A 25903-nucleotide genomic window follows, 5' to 3' on the forward strand; every position below is an offset into this window, starting at 1 on the left:
CGGAAGGTTTTATGTTTTTTTGTAAAAGTTTATTAAAAAGGAATTTAGTCCACAGTAGTTAAGACTTTAGCGCCTACAATATAAAAAAAAATTAAAGTGTACACCCCAAAAAGCATTCAAACAAAATGCCTGGATAAAAGGGATAAATAAAACTAGTTTTTTTTTAACATAAAAAAACAACAACTCTGAATAGCATGAATGAATGCATCGCACTGTCGGGCCATCGTAACTAAATACAGTGTTTCTGTGTGTTTCCCTAAAGGAGAAGCAACAGATGAAAATGATAAGGACAAATTAGGTCATAGAATCAACACCAGCTAACATGGGGTGGTGAGCCTGGGGCCATGTCTGTATTTAGCCTCACAGACAGGTCAATTTGGCTGCAGCACTTACAGGGGGAGGGAGCCAGGAAACCGCAGGGTGTTGTGGGAATATAATGCAAATACTTGCATGGCAGACAGTGCTTGGTTTTAAAAGGGAAGTTTACTAGAATAGTCCCATCCGAGCTGGCAAGAGTTTTTACAGTCTCACCTGACTGTGGAGTAACATCTCCGCTCAGAGGAGGAACTCACCTCACCCTCAGAGTGAGGACAGCTTACTGGAAGGCACTGGGGCATGCTAACCTGCACTTTCACTGCAATGTCTCCAGGGGTGTTCATAAAAACATGACATAAAATCAGCGATCTGAACAGTCAAATAAACAAACTCATGGAATGCTTGTGAGGACCAGGGAGAGGGATATGGGGGGTGGGGGGCTGACACTGTGGTGGGTGTGGGGACCCCAGGCCCAGGCCGTTTTGTGAGGAGGCAGGAAGGTGTGGAGGTGATGAAAAAGCAGCAGGATAAGGGTCCTAAAGAAAGGATGTGTTTGAATTCATTCAACTAGCTTCCTTCCCTGGTCTCCTCGCCTCCTCCCTCAGCAGAGACATGGTGGCCTAAAGCAGCACTGTGGAGACTTATTAAACGTCTTATACACCAGCACTGTTACTGATTTCAAAGGAGACATGGACAGGAGGCTAGCTGAGACTATGGAGGGTAAGCCATAGTTGGAGCACTAATAAGTGTATGCACAGGATGTGGCAGGGTAGGGGGGGCTGACAAGTGGTAAGTCATATCCCCAGGAGGAGTCTTCTCCCCTGGCCATGTCGCCTCTCCTCTCCCCTCTACTCTGTGGGGCTCTGGGCATCTGCTAGCAGCTCTGGTCTCAGACACTCGATGGGGCACTGGATGTTCTGGCGGAGAGAATAGGAACGGAATCAGACGGTGTTTTCACTCTGGTAAAAGAGAGACGTACAAGTCACTGGTCCAGCCAACCCACCAGTTTGCGCAGGGCGTTCTCCCTGTAGCGGTTGAAGGCGTCGGAGTGGACGGGCTGGAGGAGGTCTACGTCCACCTCCGTCTGGCCTCCTGGCCTCCGGCAGTTCTCACAGCGCCAGCCCTGAGAGGGGGAGGAGACATGAGTACAAACACACACCCAGCACACTCACACACAGTACAAACAGACACAGCCCACACACACACACACACACAGGTTCCTGGCCCACCTGTTGGCCTCCATAGCAGGTGCAGGTACAGATGGCTCCCAGGTATTCCTTCTGCCACTGGTTGCCCACCTGGTACATCTTCCCATTGTCGTAACAAGTTGATTCATCTACAGCACCAGACAGGAGAACATGGGGTTATACACCTCAAATCATTAACATGTACCGTAATGACTGATGAGATAGGTGAGACACTTACAGTAAGATAAGACGGATAGATATAGCATGTGTGTGCGCGCGCGTGCTTTGTTAGACTCACGTGGTTCACACTTGAACTCTCCCTTGCCATTGCCCAGGCAGGTGCAGCTCATCATGTGACCGTTCTCAGCATGGCGGTCCCACTTCTCCCCGATGCGGTAGTTGTTTCCGTTGTCATGGCACCATTCTGTCCGGGAGGGGTGGAAGGAGGTGAATTGTGGAGAGGGGCGATGGCCAGGGTAAGGTAGAGTTGGGAGAATACTAGTCAGAAGGCATCAGATGTACTGGCAGGTCAATTCACAATGTCGCTGAAACACCATCTACACTTCTGCTATCTGGACATTCTGTGTTGTTGCATCCTCTTGAAGAGACCACAGTTATCCCACTCCTTGGGACTGAAGGCTCTGATTGGACCAAATTCATCACGTACTCATACACACACACAAGTCATGTGAGGCTGTTGACTTATGACCTCAGCAGTCATTCATGATGGCAGTCTCAGAGTTCTGTATCATCTGGTTACAGACTGACAATACAAACCTGAGACTCAAGCTAAGCTGGCAGCGAGCCAAACCCCTCTACTGCCATGTGACCCTTTCTCACATATGGCGCAGAGAATGGGAGCTAGCATGGGCAGACCTAAGCTCTATCTAACTCTAATAGAGGTATCCATCAAAAAGGTATCAACGATTACCATGGATTTTATATAATTGGACCTGAAAAATTGGTCTAATAGCAGTCAAGTTAACACAAGGTCAGCCCATGCTAGGATTGATTACATGTAGTGTTGCAAAGCATGCTGGGATGGGTTTAGTCACTCACTGGATGAATCACACCTGAAATGGCCGCTGCCCAGCCCCAGACACCTGCACCAGAGTTTAAAGCCTGTCTCAGACATGCGCTCCCACTCAGAGCCCACCTCGTGGTAGGTGGCAGTGAAGGTGTCGTAGCACACGTCCCTGTTGGAGAGCACATCACCGGGAACTGACCCGACAAAGGGAGGAAAAGAAAGAGATCAATTATTATCTGCACATTAACATGAGTTACTTCATGTAAGCCCTGAGACCGAACATTCAACTGCAGTTCAGAGAGAACGAGGCAACAATGGTCAACTGGAGAGCAACTGGGCGATCAGTTTACAAAACCGCCTCTTGTAATGCAGGATGCTTCAATGTGTTTTTTTTACCAGCGTTGCCGACGGTGACCACCTCCTCCAGGATCTTCTCCTTGTGCGAGCCCCTGGCGGCCTCCACGATCACGTTGTAGGACGCTCCGGAGGTCAGGCCCACCAGGGTGGCGCTGGTGGACGTGCCGGGAAGATGCATCTGAGGGTGGGGGGGAAACGGCCAGTAAGGATTATGTGTGTCTGAGTGGGTGTGTGTTTGTGTTGAACTATTCTTTTATGGATAAGAAATCCCATAAAAAAAATAACCGTGCAAAAATGTAACTTTTTATTTCAAATGTCTTGGTCCTCACAAGTTCAATTGTTATTTTTAAGTGGGTTAGTATTAGAATTAGTGTTAGGGTTACAATTACATTATGGGTTGGGGTAAGGAGTTTCAGCTAGTTTTCAGATTAAGGCATGCACCAACCTGGAAGCTCTTCTCCTCCAGGTGGGTGATGGGATTACATGACACCAAGTACTCAGTGCTGTGTGGAACAGGTTGCCAGGCGATGGTGGTGTGGGTCTGTGCCTCCTGCGTCATGCCAGTCTCGTTGTCAGGGAAACCGAACGGCAGGCCGGGCAGGGGTCCCTCACTGACGCGGACCAGGGGCACTCTCTGACCGTCCGGGCCTGGCACAGGCACGTAGATCAAGGGCTCACGGAGGTGGGGGCGCTGGGAGTCTCTGCCCCCATTGGGGCCCAGATTCTGGTACTCTGTGTAGATGTGTTGGCCCTGCTGGCCCAGACCGTCCTGACCGCCTGTACCGACCAGCTGCACGTGGTTGTTGTCGCGGAAGTTGCTACCGGAGCAGGAAGCAGGTGCAAGGGAGCAGGTGTTATAAAAAATAATTTAATCATGCATTTGTGCTCAATATGCAGGTCCGAGTGGAGTCTTACTTCTTGTCGTTGAAGGCGTCCTCGGGTACATCCAGGATTTCAGAGGTGGGTTTGTTTGGCATGGGCAGCTGTGGCATCAGCAGCTGAGATTCAGGCTCTGCCAGAGAAAGGCGGGCGTCAGGGGCAAGGCAGCCGGTTAGGGAGCAGCTGCATTAGCAGCACTGAGTCAGCAGAGGGCAGCAGAGTCCTGATCAAGCCAAATACAGTTCTCCAACTATGTTGACGAGAACTCTCGCCTCCTCAACCCCTCAGCTGGTTAGGTCTTACAAAAAGCACAGAAGCTGAGCTGACCTTACAACTGGGTATTAATGGATAGCCCGCATAAGCCATGGTTACAACAGACAAGGGACTCAACACCACACAGTTCCACTGAGATTGACCTACAAACGGTCCTTTCCAAACAGGGGGTTATTGTCAATAGCAAGTATGGGCTGTTGACTGTGCTTACGAGTTCTAGCCTTGCCCACTAGAGATGTGCTCCTCAGGGCATTCTGCAGGGCCACGATCTTGATGATGTACTCAGTTCCTGGTTTCAGACCTATGAAAAGAGAACAACAGATGACACGGACACACAGAGTATTCTACAGGGGCTGTGAAGCGCCCAATCAAGTGGCTGGCATACCCGTGATGGTGGCGTAGCTGCGAGAGGAGTGGGGGCGGGGGATGAGCTCCCGGGGAACGCCCCCAGCCTCCTCGTAGGTGACGTAGTAGCCGCTGACCCCGGGGCTCCTGGACGGCTCCCAGGTGAACGACACGCTGCTGGGCGTCAGCGAGGTGAAGCGGATGTTGGTGGGAGGAACCACCACCGGCTTGGCTGGAGGGACACACACCCACAGACAAGGGGAGTCTGAGTTAGTGACAGCTTACAGGCAGAGGACTGGATTAGAGAGCAAGGGTATATACGGGTGGCAAAGGGAGCTTGGCCGTGGTAGACTCAGGTGGTACCTGTGGTGGCAGTGAGGGTGAAGGGGGAACTGCGCCCGTTGCCATTCAGAGTGTAGATGTTGATCTTGTAGGTAGTGCCAGGCTGCAAACCTGTAGGATACACACAGATGTTACATAGATACCTAGGATAGCATGGGAACAGCCTGCTGTGTGTGTGTGAGGAGAGAGAGAGTCATACCTGTGAAGCTGTAAGATCGTGAATCTGGGGCGATGGTCCTATGGATGGGGGTCATGCTGCCGGTGGTGGGCGTGGCCTCAACCAGGAAGCCAGAAATGGTCTCAGTCTTGGAGCGCCAGGTTAGAGTGATGGAGGAGTCCTTCACGTCTGAGATACGCACACGACGAGGAGGGCTGATGGCTGACATGTGCAGGTGAAGATGGGAGGGAGAGAGATGGATGCAGACGGTGAAAATATTCCCACAGCATCACTACTGACTGGCTGACTTAGCCATCGTTCAGTCAACAATGGAAAGGTGAACTTGGCCCAATAGCGGATCTGGCTCCAGTGGGAGAGAGAGTTGGAATGGGAACTCACTGTCCAGTGTGGTGACTTCCCCTTGGACAGGTCGGCTGGTCAGAGAGTTCTTCAAAGCATAGACCTGCACCTCATAGGTAGTTGCAACCTAGAGAGAAAGAACAAAAAGATGGAGAGAGCGAGAGCAAGGTCGATTAATAGAGAGGAACCAAATAGCCTGAGCTAGCCATATAAGCACCTTATTCGCTGAAGTTTTGGTGATCTCTCCTCTGCACTGTCCTCAGCTGCAGGTCCAGTCTTTGATCTTCCCCCTCACTGTAAATGACTAGGCTGGAAGACAGCGCGTGGCTTCAAGTCGACTACTGGTTTCAAACCACTACAGAGAACACCCAGGGCTGCGCTTCAATCCAGACCCCCAGTCTCTCCAGTCCACCCTTACTCACTCATCGTCTTTTGTTGTTGTGCATAGTCTGAGAAGACTGGGCACATGTAAACCATACCCTCACTTACGACAGCCTACAGTGAGCAGCTTTGGCATGACCAAGTCTAACATATGTGTAGAGAAGTGGACAAGGCCAAGTCAGAGGACGTTTGGTTTTGGAATGAAGCACAGCCCTGGTTAGAAACCACAATAGAGAGGGGACTGCTCGGTGGAAGGCCCAGCCACAGCAGAAACCAAGGCTATGGCTGGACAGCTGCAGTGAAAGCAGGGCTCTCATTAGGGGCGGCCTGGGTCATAAAGCACCGGCCTGGAAACAGACAGCCCTGTTGCAACAGCTGCTGGAAAGGCTTTCGCATCCAAAATACTTTTCCTTTTAGCAAATGGTAAAAGTCTATGGTTCAGCCTCAGGACTTAAACAGGCCATAGTCATTTGTAAAACAAAATCTGACATCAACTATGAATGACATTAAGGCTATTCTAAAAACACTGGTTCACCTTCACTCTCTCTCACTCAGACACACACACACACACGTCAGTGTTTACCATGAGTCCGGGGATGTAGACCTGGGCAGTGTCGGGTGCCACATTGATCTCCTTGGTGGGCCCGGTCTTGCTCTTGGGGTTGACGACCACACGGTATCCCGTCAGCCTGGCGGTGGGCGTGGTCCAGGTGATACTGAAGGAGGTGGGGCCAACCTGGGAGAACTGCAGGTTTGTGGGAGCAGGGATCGCTGCAGAGGAAGGGAACACAAGGTTGGAGGAGGTGGGCTGCATCCTCAGTATGATGGGTCTGTAGTATGGTGAAAGGTTCCAGAAATAGAGGCAGTATGTAGAGAGGATAGAAACCTATCTGGACAAACCAGCTGAAAACTTCCATCTACCTGTGGCCTGTGTCCCCACCAAGGCGGGGCTGGCTGTGCGGTCATGAAGGGCGATGACCTTCACCGTGTATTCGCTTCCGGGGCGCAGGCCGTGGATCTCTGCTGACTCGGCATCTCCGCGGGGAGCGGGGCGCAGCTCTCTCTCGCCCTCCTCGGAGCTTGAGTAGAGGACACGGTAGGAGGTCACCGCGCCGTCAGGGCTGTCCCACACGATGCGCATGGAGGTGGAGTCAACATCGGAGAAGGTCAGGTCCTTGGGACGGTCCACCACTGGAAACAGGAGGGGGGAGGGGGAAGGTGGGAGGGGGGGGTCTCTGTTTAATTTCCCTCCAGCTTCTAGCAGTTGAAAGCATGGGTCTACATGGATTCCATGTTCAGTTCCAAGATGAACTACTCACTGGTGACTACGGTCTCAACCAGGGGTGGGCTCTCTCCGTCCTGTCCCAGAGCGTACACACTCAGGATGTACTCCACCGTTGGCATCAGCCCTGAGAACGTCATCTCTGTCTGGTCTGGAGAAAAGAGTAGCACCAATGAACTACAACTGTAAACTACAAGTACCAGCCCGACGCTAACAGGTTTGTCAAGTTTCTCACGCCGCAGGTTATATAACCAGTAAAGATGAATAATTGTTGACCGAAGAGTTGCCCTTACCTGGGGCGACCACCTCAGTGAAGGAGGGGCCCTGTCCGTTGCGGGGGACGCCGGTCACCCTGTAGCCCTGGATGGGCCCCTGGGCTGGGCTCCAGCGCACTGTGATGGAGCTATCCTTCACATCGGTCACCTCCATCTCAGACGGAGATTCAATGTCTGCAGAGACAAACAAGTGGGACAGATAGCAGAGAGACCATGATGACCAGTAATGAAGTCACAGTGTGTATAGTTACAGTGGGTGTGTTTTAAAGTGTGTCTGTGTGTACAGTACCTGTCTTGTGTGTGACGTAGATGGGGGTGCTGGAGGCGGGACTGTCTCCTCTGCCGGTGACAGCGTACACAGTGACGGTATACTCAGTCCCAGGACGGAGGTTCTGTATGGTCGCGGTGGACTGGGAGCCAGGGATTGTGAACTCCTTTGTGGGGCTGTTGCCTCCTGGGGGGGCGGATGACAACATGAATACTGTGTGTCTGGGAGTACTTTCACATACGCGATGCAGTGGGTTCTCGATAATAGATAACAGGCTCGGCACGCGAGATCTCTCCAAGTTTATCTTCAGGTGGGAACTGAGAGTTGTGTTCAAGGTAAGGGCTCACCAGACTCTCCATGGGTGATCCTGTAATACCGGACGGTGACAGAGGGGGCGTCCCAGCGGATGGTGATGGAGGTGGGGGACGAGGAGACCACCTCCAGGTCTGTAGGGGCATCGGAAACTGGGGAGAACACACACACAGATGGAAAAAGCTTTGGATCACGGTTGCCAATCAACAAAAACACATGTTAACAACAGCACAAACACGAGAGGATAGTAAGAAAGGAGTTTGGGAAAACCACAAGGGTGAGAGAAAGTAAGTCAATTCTTACTGGTTTTCTGCTCTCCGGTGAGGGGCTTGCTCTCCAGGCGTGCGCTGACAGCATAGATGCTGACCTGGTACTCTGTCTCGGGGGTCAGGCCGGTCAGGGTGAAGTGGTTCCTGGAAGGGGGCAGCCTCTCGTCCTTGGCCCGGCCACCGCTGGACATCTGATAGCGCAGGCGGTAGCCCGTGATGGCGCCCTCTGGAGGGTGCCAGTGCACAGTGAAGGAGGTGGTCAGGATCTCGGAGAAGCGCAGGCCAGAGGGAGAGTCCAGAGCTGGTGGAGTAGAGGGAGACATCAGGTCATACCTCGACACTGTGCGCCGACAGATGAAATACGGCAACAATAAATGACATGCTGCGCTTATGACGTTTGTACGACAGTTTGCGCAACCTACCGGTTTTCTGATTTCCCACGAGCGGGGAGCTCTCGCGCTGCTCGTACACACACACCACGCTCACCAGGTACTCTGTGTTGGGTATCAGGTCTACGGGGGTAACACACAACAGAGATCAGAGGACAGGACAGCCGTCCAGAAGGATAGGTTTGCGTGTGTGTGTGAGAGAAAGAGAGAGAGAGAAATCTCTTACTCCTCAGGACCACGCTGTTGGCATTGCCTCCCACACTGCTCTCAGTGGTGTCATCGTCCTCGTCGATGGGGTGGTACCTGACCAGGTAGGCATCGATATGGGCGGGGTTAGGGACAGCGGGCTTGGACCAGCTAATCTGCAGGGTGTTTGGACCCACCTCTCCAAACTGCAGGTCTGTTGGGGCTGGGACAGCTGTGAGAGGGGAGAGAGAGAGGCAGAGGATAAGGAGAAAGAGGATTTGGGAAGGAATAGAAGGATGGACACTATATCAGTATATCCTGAGAGGGAAAACCAAGACCGTGTGAGCTCAGGAGATTTAAAAAAGGTAAAAAGGAACAGCCCGCGCACCGTCTCGTGGGACCATAGTTTTATGATACCTTGAAATTGCTGGGAACAAACACGGTTTGGAAAGGGAGATCAAACAAACCACAGCTTGTGATGCTAAGATGAAGAAACAGATGAGCTGGGGCCCACGAACACACCCCTAACCACGACCATCTGGCCCAGACGCATCACTCACTCACACACACACACAGGCTCATGTGGTTCGCTTATTCACCAGTCTGCTGAGTGAGGGTGGTGGGCTCGCTCTCGCCACTCTCTGTCAAGGTGATGACGCTGATGTCATAGCCGATGCCGGGCTCTAGGCCGTAGATGGTGTAGTAGCCCGACGTGGGCTCCACTCTGTCCTCGAACATGGGCACACTATCGCCCGCCGCCACCACTGTGATCCTGTAGCCGGTGACGGCGGTGTAGTTGAGCGGGCTCCAGCGCAGGCCGATGGTGGTGTCGGTGACGTCCACGAAGCTGAGGTCTGTTAGCTGAGGCACGTCTAGTCGGGTTAGAGAAGCAGGGAGAGGAGGAGGAGGAGAGGAGATGTCGTCAAATGTGATACTCTTACGTATCACATCTTGAACATCGAGACGGTTAGTTGGCGCAGCGACCATTCCAAAAGACACTGAGTGACAGAGAGAGTCGGCAGTAGCATGATTGCCATGACACTGACAGAGGACAGCTCCACTATCATCACAGGCTTTTGATCATCACTGTTCACATCAGCCGTGCTCCATGAGGAGAGCAAACGACAGGAGGACTGGGGGGGTTCAGCTTTCAGCTTCACCTCCACAGGTTAAGGTTAAAAATTACTGGAAGGGAAGCTGATTTCAGACCAGCACCTACAGACCCCTTTACCCTGGAAACTACTTAAACCCAAACTCCACCCACCCTACCCCCCTTCGTCCGGTCTGACTGTGGTGTCACAGTGATGTCGTAGGGGTGAGAGGTTACTGGCGCCGGCCCCTGGCCACGCCTACCTTGGGTGATGGTGGTGGAGACTGGCACACTCTCCATGCTGTCTTTGACGGTGAACACGCTGACGTTGTACTCCACGCCCGGACTCAGGTTCTCAAGGGTACACGAGTTCTGGTCCGCCTTCACAAACTCCTCCAGTGAGTTCCCGCGCTGCCCATTGGTTGGGTTGCATGTCACTCTGTAGCCAGTGATGTCTGGTTGGTTGATTGGATGGCCACATTAGAGAGGGAGAGAGAATGTGAGGACAGTGGAGCGGCAGTTGGAAGAAAGATCTCAAACTAGAGGATGACAGATGAGGATTGAGGTTACGTGTTCGCTCAGAGAGCAGAACAGCGATCAGGGGTGTGTACCTGGCGTTGACGCTCCGTTCCATTGGACGTGGAGCTCTCCTGTGTCCGGGTGGGACTCCAGGTTCAGGTCAGTGGGTGGTGACAAAGCTGGAGGGCAGGCAAGATGATTGGTTTAAATCATTATTGTATTTTCCTCCAATGCGGTTTCTTTATGTATTGAAAGGTGTCGTGTCTAATGCATGTAAATCATCCTGCTTCGCTTTTCCCTGCGTCTGACACTTACATGTGACGACTCGGCGTGTCACAGGGTTGCCCTGCTCCTCGCCGTTGAACATTGGCTGGACGCTGTAGGTGTACTCCACGCCGGGCGTCAGGCCAGAGATGTAAATACTTCCCGAGCTGGAGGTCACGTCCCTGGGCGCCTCTCCACCCTGACTGGGCCTCACTGTCAACTGGGGTTGAGACACACACACACACACACACACACACACACACACACACAGAGGGCAGAGTTGAGAGGTTAAGTCTTGCCAAACAGAACATTTGCCATAGAAAAATCTCAACTGTTGTGTGACATACCTGAACAATTTAGAGACGGGAACTAGAGGCTGCATTCACTGTTCTGGGTCAGGCTAGACCTTAAGGTGTTACTCTAAATCTAGCTTAATCTCTAAATAGACATACCCTGGAATGGTCTACGGGAGATGAGTCTCTAAACCGAACTCTGGACTGATCAGATATCAAGTTTATAGTTTGCACTTCCTGTGTGTGTGTGTGTGTGAGTGTTCCGAAGACTTGTACCTTGTATCCAATGCGTGGTACGGGGCTCCAGGTGATGATGATGGAGCTGTCCGTCACGTCCGTGTTGAACCGAGGGGCGTTGCCCATGGGTGGGGCTAGGGTGGAGGGTTGGAGACAGAGAGGGTCAAAGGTCAGGATTGGTATCTTAACAAAGAAAAGCCCAGGAGTCTCCAAGGGCTTAAGAGAAGACGTGATAAATCACCAGCAGACATTTATGGCCATGTTTATGTTGAGAAAGTGCTGGAAGAGCAGCATTGGGTCATGTCTCTGCTTTAGGCACCAAGACCTGTCTGGGATGGGATTGTCCAACAATAAGAGACGTGATGAGAAGGACCAGTGAATGACAGCAAATAGATACAAATATATATATATATATATATAACTGTTTTATATCATAAAAATAAACCTATTGAAACATCTTGCGAGCTTTCAAGACCCACCTCTCGCTCCCATTGACACTCACCGGTGGAGAAGGTGGCGAAGGCGCCCTCGCTGAGGCTGTTGTCCTGCTCGGTGTGCAGGGTGGCGGTGTACAGGCTGTCGGGGCGCAGGTTGAGCAGGGTGTACTGGGTCAGCCTGAAGGGCAGGCGGAGCTGCTTGGGGTTGGAGCCCTCCACAGTCAGGAAGAGACGGTAACCCGTCACCCTGGCCCTGGGAGCGGACCACACCATCACAGCACTGTCTTCGGTCACGTTACTGAAGTGGACGTTGCCAGGGGAGTCCGGCTCTGGAGAGACATGAGAAACACACTGGTTAGCGACTGTGCTACAGTGTGGGTGTGTGTGTATCCATCCACATCCAAGATGACATCATAGTGCTAATCATGATCTGGCTAATTAGGTTCCAACACCCTAGTTGTTTATTATTAGTATAGCTGGATTGAGTTTTGCTCTGTGTACTCACTGGTAGCCTGCTCCCCCACCAGTGGCGGGCTGGCCTGCGAACCCTTCAGGGTGTAGATGGCGAACCGGTAGACCGTCCCAGGCTGCAGGTGGTTCACCTCAGCGTAGCCGTTGTGAGTGGTAGGCAGGTCCATCTCTCTCTGGGGTTTCCCATCCTCACCCACAGGGGCCACAGTGACGCGGTAGCCGGACACCTCAGCAGCGGGTTCAGTCCAGGTCAAAGTGATCTTGTCATCGGTCACCTCGAAGAACTGCAGGTCTGTTGGGGAATTCACCTCCTCTGAGGATAGAAGAACCAGGGAAGATGTCAAACACGTTTTGAAATCACTGGCTTATGGAAAGCTGTGTTTTTTAACCATATGTGTGTTCGAGACAACCCCCACCCCCCCTCTTATTTTCCCAAGGTTCCTCCCAGCTGCTTTCTGAAACCCAGTTTCATATGGCTGACACCAATTTAAAAAAAAAAATGTTTAGTTAGACAGGGAGAACCCTCATAACATAGACTGGCAAACCACCCTGCCATGGAGAATAACACACGAGAAAGGACCGAGAGTGTGTTTTCCCTCTGCTATGCTGTTTGAGCAGCTTTCAAACAGATAACAGTGATCACACAGGCAGAGGGAGGAGCGATGGCAGAACCATCTGAGCAAACTGAGACATCAAACCCAGGAGACGGCACCCTGGATCAAATGGACAACCTAAGGTCATAGAGTCATCACATTCCTGGGCAGCATGAGAGAGACAGAGCAGGGCCAGAGCAACACAACATCCTCCTAGCCTCCACCACAGGAAGGGAAGGGGTGAGGGAGACACAAAGACAGGGTGAGAGCGAAAAAAGAAGAGGGGAGGGTAGGGGGGGAAGATAAAAGACGACAGAACAGAGTGAAAGAGAGTGAAAGAGAGTGAGAGAGTGAGTGAGAGAGCAGGGGTCCCTCTCGTCTGTCCAAAGAAGCTACACGCAAATCTATCATCATCCTGTTTGGCCATACACACACACACACACACTGATGAAACACCCATATGCCTTTAGCTTCCAGCATCTGCTCAGTTGGCCCTGACTCTGGCCTGAAAGACAAACCTAGCATAACTCTTTCCAGTCTACACATAATAGGAGCATTTTAGCTGTGAACTCATCAGATTACTTTCCATTGCAGAACTGAGTCCAGATTGTGGATTTCTAGCTCCATTCAGGCAAACGAAATGGAAGGATTTAGACATGACATGTCTGTAGACTTAGATATGAGACTCTTTATATGACTGGGCTGTAGTTACCTGGAAGTGGGTCTCCAGCTGTGTTGACCTGTACGAAGATAGGCTCGCTCTCGAGACTGTCCTCTACAGCAAAGATGCTGATGTTGTAGAGCAGCCCTGGTCGAAGGTCACTCAGGGTCACAGAGGTTGCGGTGTCGGGCAAGGTCAGCTCTGTACTACTGCCCTCTACTGATGGGGTGTATACCACACGATAGCCTAGGGACACACACACACACACACAGGTTAAGCCACTTACTTTAGCTTAAGTTCATTGGCCTTGGTTAAGTTCATTGGCCTAGGTACTCATCAGTGATGGTAGACAGAGGTTAGGCCGTATGTGTTGGTCTGGGATTGGGAGGGGAGTCTGGGTTTGGGAGGGGAGTGCTTACCAGTGATGGGGGCCAGGGGCTTGTCCCAGCTGATTATGATGGAGCTCTCTCCCACATCCTCCACCTCGTGGTCAGAGGGGGCATCAGGAGCTGGGAGAGAGGGAAGACGTGGAGGTACTGTGTGTACTGTGTGTTTACAAGTGTGTGTGTGTGTGTGTGTGGATGTTTTGTGTGTGTGTGTGTGTGTGTGTACTCACCAGTGGTCTGCGAGGTCGTGAGGATGAGGTTGGGCTCTCCGGCAGGTGTGACCTCGTAAACGTTGACAGTGTACTTCCTCCCTGGCAGCAGCTCGTTGATGTTGACAGACGTTGCCGTGTGGGGCAGATCTGGAAGCACACACACACACACACATCTCCTTGAGCATGTCGGACAACAACAACGCAGGATGACATCCGACGGGAGGGGAGGGACATGGTGTGCAGGTGCGGGTGTTTACGTACCAAGGACAGTGGGCTGGCCGCCCTCCTCGCTGAGCTCATACTCCACCCTGAAGCCAGACACTGTGTCGGATGCCGACACCCAGGAAATGACAAAGCTGCTGGAGGTGATCTCTGTCACAGACTCAGAGGTGTCCACCATCGGAGGGAGCTGGGTGGTCTCTCCTTCTGATGTTGCCACTGGGTGTAAGGGAGGAGAGTTCGATTCAAATACACATCCCAATGAGGTTTAGCAGAGCTCACATTTCAGAACCAAAAAGCCGAGCCAAGCGGTCCAGTTAGGAGTAAAAGCCCTTGCACACTGAGTGCGAAATTTTCGTATGTGTGTTTTCAGATTCGTCAGCCGTGGCTCTGTAATATAAAAAAAACTCTAAAAATGCTGGCTATAGATGCAAAAAAATGCAGAAAATCGACCCGATCCAAACTTTTTTTTATGGACAAAAGTTTCGGAGACAGTGTGTAAGCACAATTGTCATAACATGAGGTTGTATTTAGTTTTTAACATGCAAACATTTCGTACACAAATTTCAGACTCAGTGTGCAAAGGCCTTAAGGCTCCAGTCTGCATACTCACAGGAGCCGTAGTTGGTGGTGAAGTCGAAGCGTGTGACCTCACGGCGCCCGAAACGCAGCACGCTTATCAGCTGACCCTCGTAGGTGATGCCAGGCCTCAGGCCAGAGATGGTGTGGGAGTTGAGATGCCCGGGGATGTTCACCTCACGCCACGGACTACTGGTGCCCTTTTGTCGCCATTTGAGGACGTACTGGGTGATGTGGGCGGACTGAGGGGCATTCCATTGGATGGGGTGGGAGTTGGGCTGGTTGCCAGACTCTGTGATGATCACCTGGACAGGGCGGTTACCACCTGGAAGACAGTTCAGGGTTGTGACAAGATATTCATTTGTGAAAAGCATTGTACAAGAAGTCTTGACATTGTATTTTTATGGACAAGGATCTTCCTCCTATAAAAGGGCCTTCTGAACACAAAGGGGAAACTACCTAATGAGTAGAGCACGGTTGTTTTATAAAGTTATTCAAATGTGACATATTACAAAATGTCAGCAGAACCTACTCAATGTCGATTATTTATTCATCCAGGTTTATGTTTTCATGATTATCTTCAATGTCACAGACACAGTTCAACAGAACATAAGTGAGAGCCTTGCAGTTTTGGTGGACAGGGTCTGAGTAGGAAAACTAACACATCCATGTTAGATTCCTAGCTGAGCTTCAACACGCAACGAGAAAAGCCCCACAGTCTCTAACTCCCTGCTAGTCAACTCTGACAGCAGACTACACACAGCAGCAGCCAAATACAGAACACTCTATAATAGAGTAATCCGACGATTTTAAGAGGCAAACAATGTCGTATTACAAAAGGGACCAGGACAAAATCCCTGCTATTGAAACTGTAGCTCGGTTAACCCGAAACACCCTTTTCAAAATCTGGTCCCAATTTTTCTCAATTACAGTTGCAGATCTCCCAGACTGGGAGGGGGCTTACACTGAGTTTAGTCCCTAGAAAGTGTGCTCTACTCTCCTCTACCTTCCTCCTCCTCCACCATACGCGGATTTCCCTGTAAACTCCAACTTTCCTTAGTCTCCCTCAGCCTAATCCAGCTCTGATACTCAGCACCCCCCCCCTCTCCCAGCCTGGCCTTTTCTCCCCCCCAGTTAGTTCACAGCTGGATGCTATTAAGGCAGGTTATTGCACTGGGACAGGGGTGCCCTGCACTTAAACATAATGTGAAGTTCACTCCTAACCTGCAAACAAAGCAAGCCTGGAAGCCTGCAGTGGTTCACCCATTCTTTCAATCTTTTTCTAACTTTGATAACTCACAGGTTTATCTGAGAACACAGGTACATCTGTGTATAGCACAGACAGCTGTCATCTTAATAAAGGAAGCTGGTGAAATCAAATGGCCCCAGATATAATTCATTTCAAATGAGGTCAGCAATCGAAGGAGAAAAAAAAAAGTCCCACCTCCGTCAAAGTTAGCAGTACTTTGACGATAACACAAGTTTATAAAACAGGTCATTGAAAGTGCCACAGAAACAAGTAGATAAACATGCTTGCTTGCAAGCTGGTCTAAGCATTAGACATGGAGTCTGGGAGGTTCTTCCAATGCCCAGGTAGGAGTGGATTCTAACATTGCAGCAGAACGTCAGTCGTCACCTCTCAAAGCAGCACCACAGGCTGGCTGCAGGAACGCCACACGCATTATTAAGTCTCAACCATTCTGGATGAAGCTCTGGAGGCTGGCTGAGAACAAAGGCCTGGGAAGGAGGTGAGGAGGAAATACTCCCCCCACCGCCACCCAGCCCTTCCTGCTACACTTCAAAGCCGGGTTGAGAACCCAGCTCAAACAGATGGAAGCCTGACCGGAGGAGCAGCTTTAACAGCTCTGAGTCGTGGCAGCTTCATCTGATTGGTATAGTCCATCAAAAACATACACAAGCCGTAGTTGGCCCGAGATAGCACAGACGAACATGGGGTTTGTTTGTTGAGCAGACAGCTGAGAATGGCAGTTACACTTTGACAGCACCAAAAACCAGCTCCTAAATCATTGCTTTTCAAACCATGAATGGAACACATATCATTTAGATAGAATTACTAGACAGGAAGTAAACCCGTCAGGATAGTAATCAGGCCACTCGTTATGGGCTAACTGAAGATGGGCATGTCCTCACCTGGGTAAGACTGCTGAGGCTCACAACTCAGCTCTCCGATCCCGTTGCCGTAGCAATAGCACTTGTAGAGGATGCCATGGATAAGCTTGTCCCAGGATTGGCCGATCTGGTAGAAGGTTCTAGTCTCCGGCTCCTGGCACTGATCTAGGTTCAAGGAAAAAAAATCACAACATTACAGGATCTATAATGCCAGCCAGTGTTGTATAGTGATTAATCCAATTTAGCTCTTCGTTTTGGAGCCTACCAATGGCGTCGCACTTCCAACGCCCACGACCCTGTCCAAAGCAGGTGCAGTTCATCAGGTATCCCTCCTCGTGGAGCTTGGTGAAGGTCTGGTTCACCTCGTAGGTCAAGCTGTCTACAATACACTGGTCTAGGAGGGAGGGCCACAATCAGCACAGTGTACAACCCTAAACAGACACACATTGCGTACAACCGCACTGCTAACAGAACTTGGAGAGTTAACAAAGACTGAAACTGTATCAAAATAAAACACTGTAATCCTGATTCTGCACTGACACACACAACAATCACAAGTACAATGCAGAGAAGCATTGTGAGCCATTCAGTGACCTCCTGCTATGTCAGATGTGTGGTCTAGACAGGTGTGGCCCTTCACCTTTGAGCTGAGAGTAGGCCAGGCAGCTCCATTCTCCTCGACCATTCCCGACACAGGTGCATCGCATCATGTGACCAAGGATGTCATGGCGTTTGTCCCACTGGTCGCCCACGCGGTACATCACCCCTTCGCTGGTCGTGCACACCTCTTCATGTGCTGGAATAATGGAACATGGGTGCCACATGTAAACAAGCATTTCCTTTGATTATCATTTATACAACCCAACTGCTAAACTACTGAGAAATTCAGTATTGTGAAGCAGTCAACATTTGACGAGATTCCTTTTCACTGCTCACGGTTCAGAGACACAAACACATGTGCTCGTGTGTTTGAGTGTGTGTGTGTGTATTCCTGTTACTACATCTGAGCAACATATGTTTACATTATTGTCATGGCCCACTGAGCATTGGTGGATTAATTAAAAAGTAGATGAGAGGTTTACGTGTTACTTACATGTGTGTGTGTGTGTGTGTGTGTGTGTGCATGCGCTTGCAGGCATGAATCTGACAGGATAGGCCTGTAAAGAAGGGGAGTATCCATGCCTGTGGAGGAGTTGAGGAGGCTGACTGCAGCTGTTCTGGAGCTCAGCCATACCTTACTCTGCCAGGCAGACATTGGCCAGCAGCCACCCTATGTTTGCAGCTTTCTCTGGCTCTGGACATGGTCCTGGGTCTGGGTCAGTGTTAAGGCAGGATCTGGAGGACTGAGTCTAAGCCAAGCGGGGTTAAGAGCCCACCGTCTGGGCAATACGTCCAGGTTCTGGCCTATAGGGTCAGAATCAAGGTATAGGTCCAGGACTTAAATCTGGGTCTGGGGGTCTAGTATCTGGGTCTGTCCATCTGAGACCAGTTCTATTAGATCTGGCTGCTGGCCCAGGCCAGTCCAGCTGTGAGACCAGTCATCACCATTACCTCTTTATGACCAATCAGAGGCCTTTCCCATGGTAATTTACTCATTCACCAAATCACTGTTAAACACTGTACTTAGGCCATGTAACTGGTCAGTATTGTGAACAGCTGTGCTTTCCCTGTGACCTCTGCCAGACAGACTTAGTGTTGACAAATGGAGAGACAAAAAGAGAAGGTGCCATGATAATCTGATTAGCCGAGGAGAAGGAGGGAAAAGGGGAGATCATCTCACACCCTTCTCTCCTTTCAGTCCTTACAATTTAAATTATTCCTCCCTAAGCAGCTAATGAAAAACAAAAGGATCCCCTGGAGATGCTATTCTCATTGTCACTCGGGTGTTAAAACGACACACACCCACCACCCTGATCCTCATGCATACAGGCTTTGATAAGAAGTGTGAGGTCCTATCTCGAGCCCCCAGAAGTTATCAGTGGTGCCAAGCTGACCCACCATTGCAGCATTGAAGTCTCAGCTCGTTAGAATCATGAAAGCACTTGGTTTTAAAGTGCAGGTTATTTGTCGGTATATTATTTCAGGGCTAACTGTCCAGCAATTAAACCTGTAATATATTTCTACATTTCGGCCTCTCAGGGTTTTCTCTTCCTACTCACCAGCCATGGGGCAGAAGCCAAAACGCTGCTCCCCATCATAGTTGTAGGTGGTTCCACACCACATCATGCCATCGCGGCGTCCATCGGCGGTACAGTCTGTGTAGTTGTGACCGTTATACAGGAAGGGGAACTGGCACAGCGCACCATTGGAGTTCCCACCTCTGGTTGTCACCATGACTGTGAATACATGCAGAGAGGCCACAGAGGTTTTTACACCGGACCAACCTTTCAACTCTCTCTTATTAAACAACAATACCCTGTAGCAACAGTGTTTCAAAAGCTGATGAGCTAAGCTGAAGGCCAGGTTGGCAGTGATCCTCTACTTAACATGATGTTTAGTCAGTTAACTTGATGCAGCTGGTCCTTGCCAAAACAATGGACATTGATCACAGTACAGAATATTATACATGAAATCCTATAAGGATAGAATACAAGAGCAACTAGTCATGTACTAGTTCCACTGATTATGATTAACATGAGCGCATAGAAAATCAAATTTCTTTCACATAAGCCTGGAGGTCTCAGAGGAGAGGGAGTGCACTTCATGGAGCCACCCCGGAACACTGAGCCACCCCGGAACACTGAGCCACCCCGGAACACTGAGCCACCCCGGAACACTGAGCCACCCCGGAACACTGAGCCACCCCGGAACACTGAGCCACCCACCGTTCTTCTCTGTACAGAAGGAGTACTTCTCGTCAGCGTCGTAGTTGGAGGAGGTGGAGCACCACAGCTGCCCATCAGGCCCGTCGGGCGCGCAGGAGTAGTGGGTCTTTCCCTTGTGCACGAAGGGGAACACGCAGGGCTGGCCGTCAGAGTTCCCTCCGTACACTGGGGATGGGCCCTCTGAAAACAGCCGCACACACACACACGTGTAAGACCTCATTCAGAATTGTCAGGAAAAAACGACAACACAGTCAAACATATAGGGACACTTGGTTGTGGCAGTTTTTGGCCCCAACAGGTGAGACAGTATAGAAGTGTCCAGAAGCATTCCTCACCCCACTCTTCACAGCTGACCCCGTTGCCCAGGCAAGTACACAGCATCTGCTTGCTGCCTTGGCTCCTGATCCAGCGCATGCCCAGGGAGTAGGCTGCCCCTGTGTCCGTCGGACAGGCTCCCTCCTGGGCCAGCTCTGGGAGACCCTCTGGCCGGAACACCGCTGGTTGGATGTTGGTGATCACACGTGAGCCGGTGCCTAGAACATTCACCGTGGCACAAACTTGGTTCACACAACAAAACTCGCAAAGGCACCGGTCTGATTTGACTTTGGGTTAACGTCCCCCCAAAAATCCCTCAACAGATTCCAAAGATAGAACCTGTCAGCAGAGACTTGTAATTAGATTAAAGAGGAACCACCAGCCCTCTCTCAATGTGTCATCCTTTTCAGACTGGCGATGCTGATAGTAATGTGTGTGTGTGTGTGTGTGTGTGTGTGGTGTGTGTGTTTGCCTCACCCAGACCCGTGGTGTGGAGCGAGGCATGTCTCTCACACTTCCACTCCCCTCGTCCGTTCCCAGTACAAAGACACTGTAGCATATGCCCCCGGTCATCAGTTTTGGTCCAGCTGTCTCCAATACGGTAGGACGCCAACATGTCCTGGTCATTACAGCGGTCTGGGCAGGGGCACAGAAAAAGGGGGGGGAACACTCAAATTCACAAGCTAAAAGCTGTTTGACACATGCCGGTTTCATGGACCTAGCTATGATTTCCTGGATCTAAAAATGATTTCCTGGAGTCTGCCCGTTACTCTGGAGATTTTTGTTCTGAAGTCCAAAGTGAGGAACATGAGATATTCTTCCCCTGTGTGTTAAGAGAAGACCTGAATAATTTAATCTAGATTCAAACCTAGATTAGATCTACCCCTGGTCTAAAAGGGATCTGCAGTGGTTGAAAGTGGTGATTTAATCTGGAAGCTTTCAGTCTCAAATGTCTCATAATAAGCTTTCATTAAGGAAGTGCATAATGACTCCAGATTGGAATGACTGGTCTGTTTTTCCACCACAGACCAGTTAAATCCTTAACAGACACCAGCGACAGTTTTCCTTTGGTTTGGGCTGCATAACCACTGTGAGACGGTCCTAGTGCCAGTCGAGTTATGCTGCTGCCCTCTCTGGGGAGTGACAACACTGGGAGGCAGCTGGAGCTTGGAGGCAGCGTAGAAGAAGAATGCAGAGAGAAAATAACTCATCTAAATGGAAAATTACTAGGTCTACAGTATGGCTAATCACAGTGACCACACTCTCACAACAGCTGTGAAACAGGTTTTGTCTACAAGGCTGCCAGACAGAATGGGGTCAGAGAGGGTGAGTCCTGCCCTGAGGTCAGGGGTGAAAGGTCACAGGTGGTTCGTACTTCTGGAGGTGCAGGTGATGCGCCCACTGCCTTCGCCTAAGCAGGTGCAGTCCACCATCATCCAGCCCTGGTACGGCTTCTCCCATGTCTCTCCAACAACATAGGAGGTCCCCGCCGTGTTGTCATAGCAACGCTCCGCTAAAGAAAAGGGGGAAGAAAAGAGGAAGAGGAGATAGAAGAGGAAAGCGGTTGATTTTAATGAGCCCAGTTCAGGAACGAGTAACAACTTCCGGCGACATCGTTTCCAGACGAGTGATAAACTCACCGACAGGTTTGCAGGTCCACTCCCCCTTGCCGTTTCCCAGACAGACACACTCCAGCATATAGTTGCCTGTCTCATGAGGCCTCCTCCAGGTGTCTCCTATCTTATAAGACTGGCCTCCCTCATGACAGCGGTCTGACAGGCAGACAGATACAGGCATTAACACACACACAATCACCCATTGCTCAACCAGACCACAAGCTAGCCACAGCTGCATGACAGAGGTTTGTAAAAAGTTGTGGTTGTTTGCGGGTGGCCCACTCACTAGCAATGGTGCAGCTGATCTTCCCTCTGCCAGAGCCGATGCACGTACAGTCCCAGATCATCCCATCCTTGGGTCTCTCGTAGGTCTCACCCACCATGTATGACTGGCCATTGATCTTGTCATAGCAGGTTTCCACAGCTGTGGTTTCATATAGGGAATAAAGAAACACAGTTTACACACACACACAGATGCAAAGAAACACTCATAGACATACTTTTATAATAAAACATTTCAAACTAAAAAGCTGGAGGACAACTGGAGGAGGTTTTAGTAAGTCGATGTGAGATGTATTCTTGATTAATTGTTATCTCTTTACACAATGATAACATTTGTAAGAAGTGGTGAGGACACATATTACTTGCATTGACCATGTATAGGACAATACAGAGACGAAAATACAAGCTCACCTTCGGGTTTCGATTTACACTTGATTCCTGCCACACCGTGACAAGTGCAGATCAACATATTGCCCAGATAGGACCGCTCCCACTGGTCATTAAGCTCATAGAACTGCCCGTTCTCTATGCATCCGTCTGGGGAGGGAGAGCAGACTAGATGTGACATTGCATCACGCAGAAATATGTTCTGTGACTATATATTTCACAGTCCATAGTATGCCAAAATATATTTAGAAACTATGTTGAAACAAAATTGCTTCGATATTATTCGATATTCTGCTATTTTTGTTGACACGGAAAAACCTTTGAAATCATAAGGTGTTATTTCTGTCATTGTAAAGGAAAGGGGTGACTCACCTTGAGACACTGACGATGCAGAAGGTATATTGGCAACCTGCCGCCTGGTTTTCCCTGTCCCCTTCGGCATACAGTTCACTGCGCTGCCGATACAAAGCACCACCAGCACCCGCGTAAAGGGGATACTGAACATTTTTAAATATTACAAGTAAACAAATTAGGACACAAAATCCACTGTGGGTTGACGTTCCCTTGAAATTCTGAAAGTGCACACGTCTGCGGCTTCCCGTTTTCCCCCTTTTCCAAACTTCTCCCAAGCAGCCAAGTCACAAGCCCCCGACTGCCTCCCAGCCGCTATGAGAGTAGATCTCAAAGCGCAGGAGCGGTTTTATTTGGGCATGCATTCCGCAGGAGGAGGGCTCAACAAGCGCGACCCACGCTCAACATTATTCAAGATATCCAAAAAGAGACAAAGGAAAACTAGTGTAGGTCTAACTAGGCTTCAGATCTGCTCAATTTGATTGATCGTCATTCCAATTAATTGGTCATATATATATTTTCGAAAGTTTGTTTGCAACATAAAACAAACCGGTTATATATAAACTATGTTTCAAATGGGAAAGTGTATTTGCTGGAAGCACATAAAGCCAATAAAAAACGAAGTCATCGAAGTCATCTCCTTTTTATTGCCTAATTGCAGTTAATATTGATAGAGGCATTAAGTGATTGAGAGCTTCAATCCACAAGCTTTATAGTTTCTAATAAACTATGCTTCATCATGAGATTCAAAACTACATAATTGAAGGTGGTATAAATATCATTTCTTGACCTCTGAGTTTGCACTGCCTAAGACACCTGGAGACACTTGTTTTTTTAAGGTTAGAAGCTCTGGGCTTGATAAAGGAGAATTGAGGGTTGGATTCCTACTGCTTACACACACACACACACACACACACACTCACACATGCACGCACGCACACACGCACACACAAGGCGCTTCGGCTGGCGTCAGGACTCACATATGCTCCCAATTAGGCCAACTCAGAGTAGAAACTTTATCTGTCTGTCCTGAGATAAAACTAATGGGACTTAGTAGTCCTCCCTGAAGAACAGCTCCTCGACCTCCACTCCTCTACAGATCAGGTAGCGATGGGCCTTTCAGTCTCCTCCACATGAAGTCCCACTGACACACATACTATTTATGGGCATTTCATAGGGTTCATTGACCAGGGGTGGTTTTCATGAAGCAGTGCAACCTTGCAAAAAGGATATGCACAGAGCTCAGCTCTACTGGAACAACTAGACTGAGATAGAAGCTTCTAGAAAAACAGACTTTGTAGCTCTGACCTGTCTTCATGGATGATCTACACCTGCCTCCTCCAGTCAGAAAAGTACAACCTATTTTTATTCTATAAACCTTATTGGGTCTTTTTCCTACCTTTCCTAACACTCCAGATGTTTCTGTACGATAGAGAAACTGCTGACAGATAGTTCCCTCTCCATGATATGTTACAGAGGAGAGACTTCAACTGTTGACCTTTGGGTGATTTCTCTGTGGCAATGCTAACATGCTGTACCTATGGTAAATGCAAATGTATACAACCGTGAATTATATGTTATGGAATAACGAAATGTCAGATGACTCACACGTGCATTCAACATATCCTGCAGACATCCAGTGGTCAGAGTGAGACAAGAGTTTCTGTGGCTGGGATTTTTTTTACTCATGAGGTCCCCCATTGCCCCACCCCTCCCCCTCTGCCCTAAGTGTTTATGTGCTAATCTGCATTATGTGCAAATCTCTTCCTGTGTTCTGTTGTGGTTAGGTCCAGGAGTCGACACTCCAAGCACTGGGGAATTAAGTCAACCTTTCCCTCTCAATCATTACATAATAGACCTCCACTGTCAGTTATCACGTCAGTTATTTACTGAATGTAATGTATACCTCAGGTTTACATAGGAACCCTGGGGAACCCCAAGTTTGAACCCACACAAGGTTGTGGACAAAGCATTTTGTGTGGTTTGTTTTTGGTTGGAGTTTGCCAACATTCTAGAGGCTTCCAGAATTGCCTAAACCAACAAGGTTCTTCCATTAAAAGTGAATCAGAGGACTCTGTGGGCAATGACACACTGATCAGCTCCAGACTTGAGCATTGCTGGCAGACCTGAGAGCTGAGGACCAGTGGTGGGAGCTGAGTCAGGGGGTACATGGTTCAACAACACGGAGCTTACTGGAAGTGAGCTGTGGAAGAGGCTACGGGCTGTGAGGGTGTTACTGTACCGCAGGTTGTCTTGAGGCTGTGATGTCAGAGAGCCTGGGGAATGGAGAGTTGCTGGTTTATTCTACTGGGATGGGTCTTCTGCAAAAAAAATCCTGGTCTAAGGTGCAATGTTGGTTTGTGTGGGAGGTTTATTAACTATCATCCTTTGTCTTTTTCTTACTGGCAAGATCATACCCACAGTCTGGAGACTGCCGTTTGACAATTGTGTGGTTGGACGAAGAAGTCTGAGTCATTTCTGAGCAATCTCTCCATCTTTCTCCAGACCATGACCTCGTTCCTCATTTCCCTTGAGGAGAGGAAAGTAGAAAGAGAGAGGGGGTGAGGACAAGGCAAAAAGGAAGGGAAAAACTGAGAGGTTACGGAGAGAAAAGTTTAGAGAAGGAAGGGGTGAGGATCCGAGAGAAGAGCAGGCTTGGCGCAGTAGGACGAGGAAGCGGACGAGGACAGAAGAGAGCGAGGCAGAGTCGTCGAGGGGCCGCAGCTGGATGACCCCGCCCACCCGGTTTCCCCGGTTACCCCAGACTGCTGTGAAGTGAACTCCTGCAACCTGAAACTATATCTCCATATCAGCCCTGGGTTTGAGTCTGGGAGCATTCCCAGAGATCCACACTGTATGTTGTAACACCAGATGGGGGAAGTTGCCAGAAACCTTCTGTGTGTTTCAGTAGGCTCCTGAACAGGCGAAAATGCTGACTCGGCATGACTATGTGTGCAATACTCGTCCAAAATGAGAGAACGGCGGTGATCTCAAGGTGGTTTAGATTGATTTTGCCTGTGTTGCCGGCGCGTTGACAAACTTCACGTTATCAGTCATCCTTAGTGTGCTGGAGTCCAATTTGTCATCCTCTCTGGTAACTCGTCTGTCTCTACAGCCACACCATCTCTACTTCTCCAGTCCAGACAGAGGGGCTCTTTTGAACAGCTAAACACACCACGGAATCTGCAAAGAAAGGCAAGCAAAGCCATAAAGACAAACAATAAAGTTTACATTTTCGAGGCTGTGTGATGTAGTTTTGTGTCTCGATTCTAATCTCTATGTAGTCTGATTTTAATTTCCCACTCAATAGATACAGAGAGGTTGAATAATAACAATGTTTGAGCCAGTGGCCTGGAGACTAAACAGCTGCTTTCTGAAAGCAAACTGCGGGCGGAGTACACATTTCTGATTTCACCTCCGACTGAACGGTTA

At 49.7% G+C, this 25903-nt stretch overlaps 1 protein-coding gene across 1 annotated transcript; it reads right to left on the reverse strand.

Annotated features, from left to right (window-relative positions):
* Positions 1-7: 7 nt before the first annotated feature.
* On the reverse strand, positions 8-22780 carry fn1a (fibronectin 1a). Its single transcript, XM_084688075.1, has 46 exons — positions 22493-22780; positions 22145-22270; positions 21738-21875; positions 21476-21607; positions 21211-21348; positions 20313-20471; positions 19856-20053; positions 19521-19700; positions 18855-19031; positions 17336-17491; positions 16961-17089; positions 16717-16860; positions 14600-14890; positions 14029-14205; positions 13786-13914; positions 13589-13678; positions 13221-13415; positions 11950-12228; positions 11510-11773; positions 11047-11141; positions 10529-10697; positions 10306-10392; positions 9958-10149; positions 9204-9476; positions 8645-8836; positions 8452-8541; positions 8064-8330; positions 7796-7912; positions 7470-7634; positions 7199-7354; positions 6943-7056; positions 6545-6814; positions 6207-6394; positions 5282-5369; positions 4925-5104; positions 4747-4836; positions 4424-4615; positions 4250-4339; positions 3802-3898; positions 3332-3704; positions 2926-3064; positions 2562-2723; positions 1801-1926; positions 1545-1651; positions 1319-1438; positions 8-1232 (listed from the first exon to the last, which is right to left on the reverse strand). Exons 1-46 carry the CDS (start codon positions 22623-22625, stop codon positions 1164-1166), a joined length of 7443 nt encoding a protein of 2480 aa, XP_084544201.1. The 5' UTR covers positions 22626-22780; the 3' UTR covers positions 8-1163.
* Positions 22781-25903: the final 3123 nt, after the last annotated feature.

This window comes from Hypomesus nipponensis, chromosome 23 (genome assembly GCF_054491055.1).
Source record: "Hypomesus nipponensis isolate SF chromosome 23, ASM5449105v1, whole genome shotgun sequence".
In the NCBI taxonomy this organism is placed as follows: Eukaryota; Metazoa; Chordata; class Actinopteri; order Osmeriformes; family Osmeridae; genus Hypomesus; species Hypomesus nipponensis.

Coding starts and splice junctions, on each gene's coding strand:
- fn1a (XM_084688075.1), bottom strand. CDS start 22,625: ATGTTCAGTATCCCCTTTACGCGGGTGCTGGTGGTGCTTTGTATCGGC. Junction 7,913..8,063: donor CACCGGAGAGCAGAAAACCA/GTAAGAATTGAC, acceptor TGTTCTCCCCAG/TTTCCGATGCCCCTACAGAC. Junction 1,439..1,544: donor CCTGCTATGGAGGCCAACAG/GTGGGCCAGGAA, acceptor TCCCCCTCTCAG/GGCTGGCGCTGTGAGAACTG.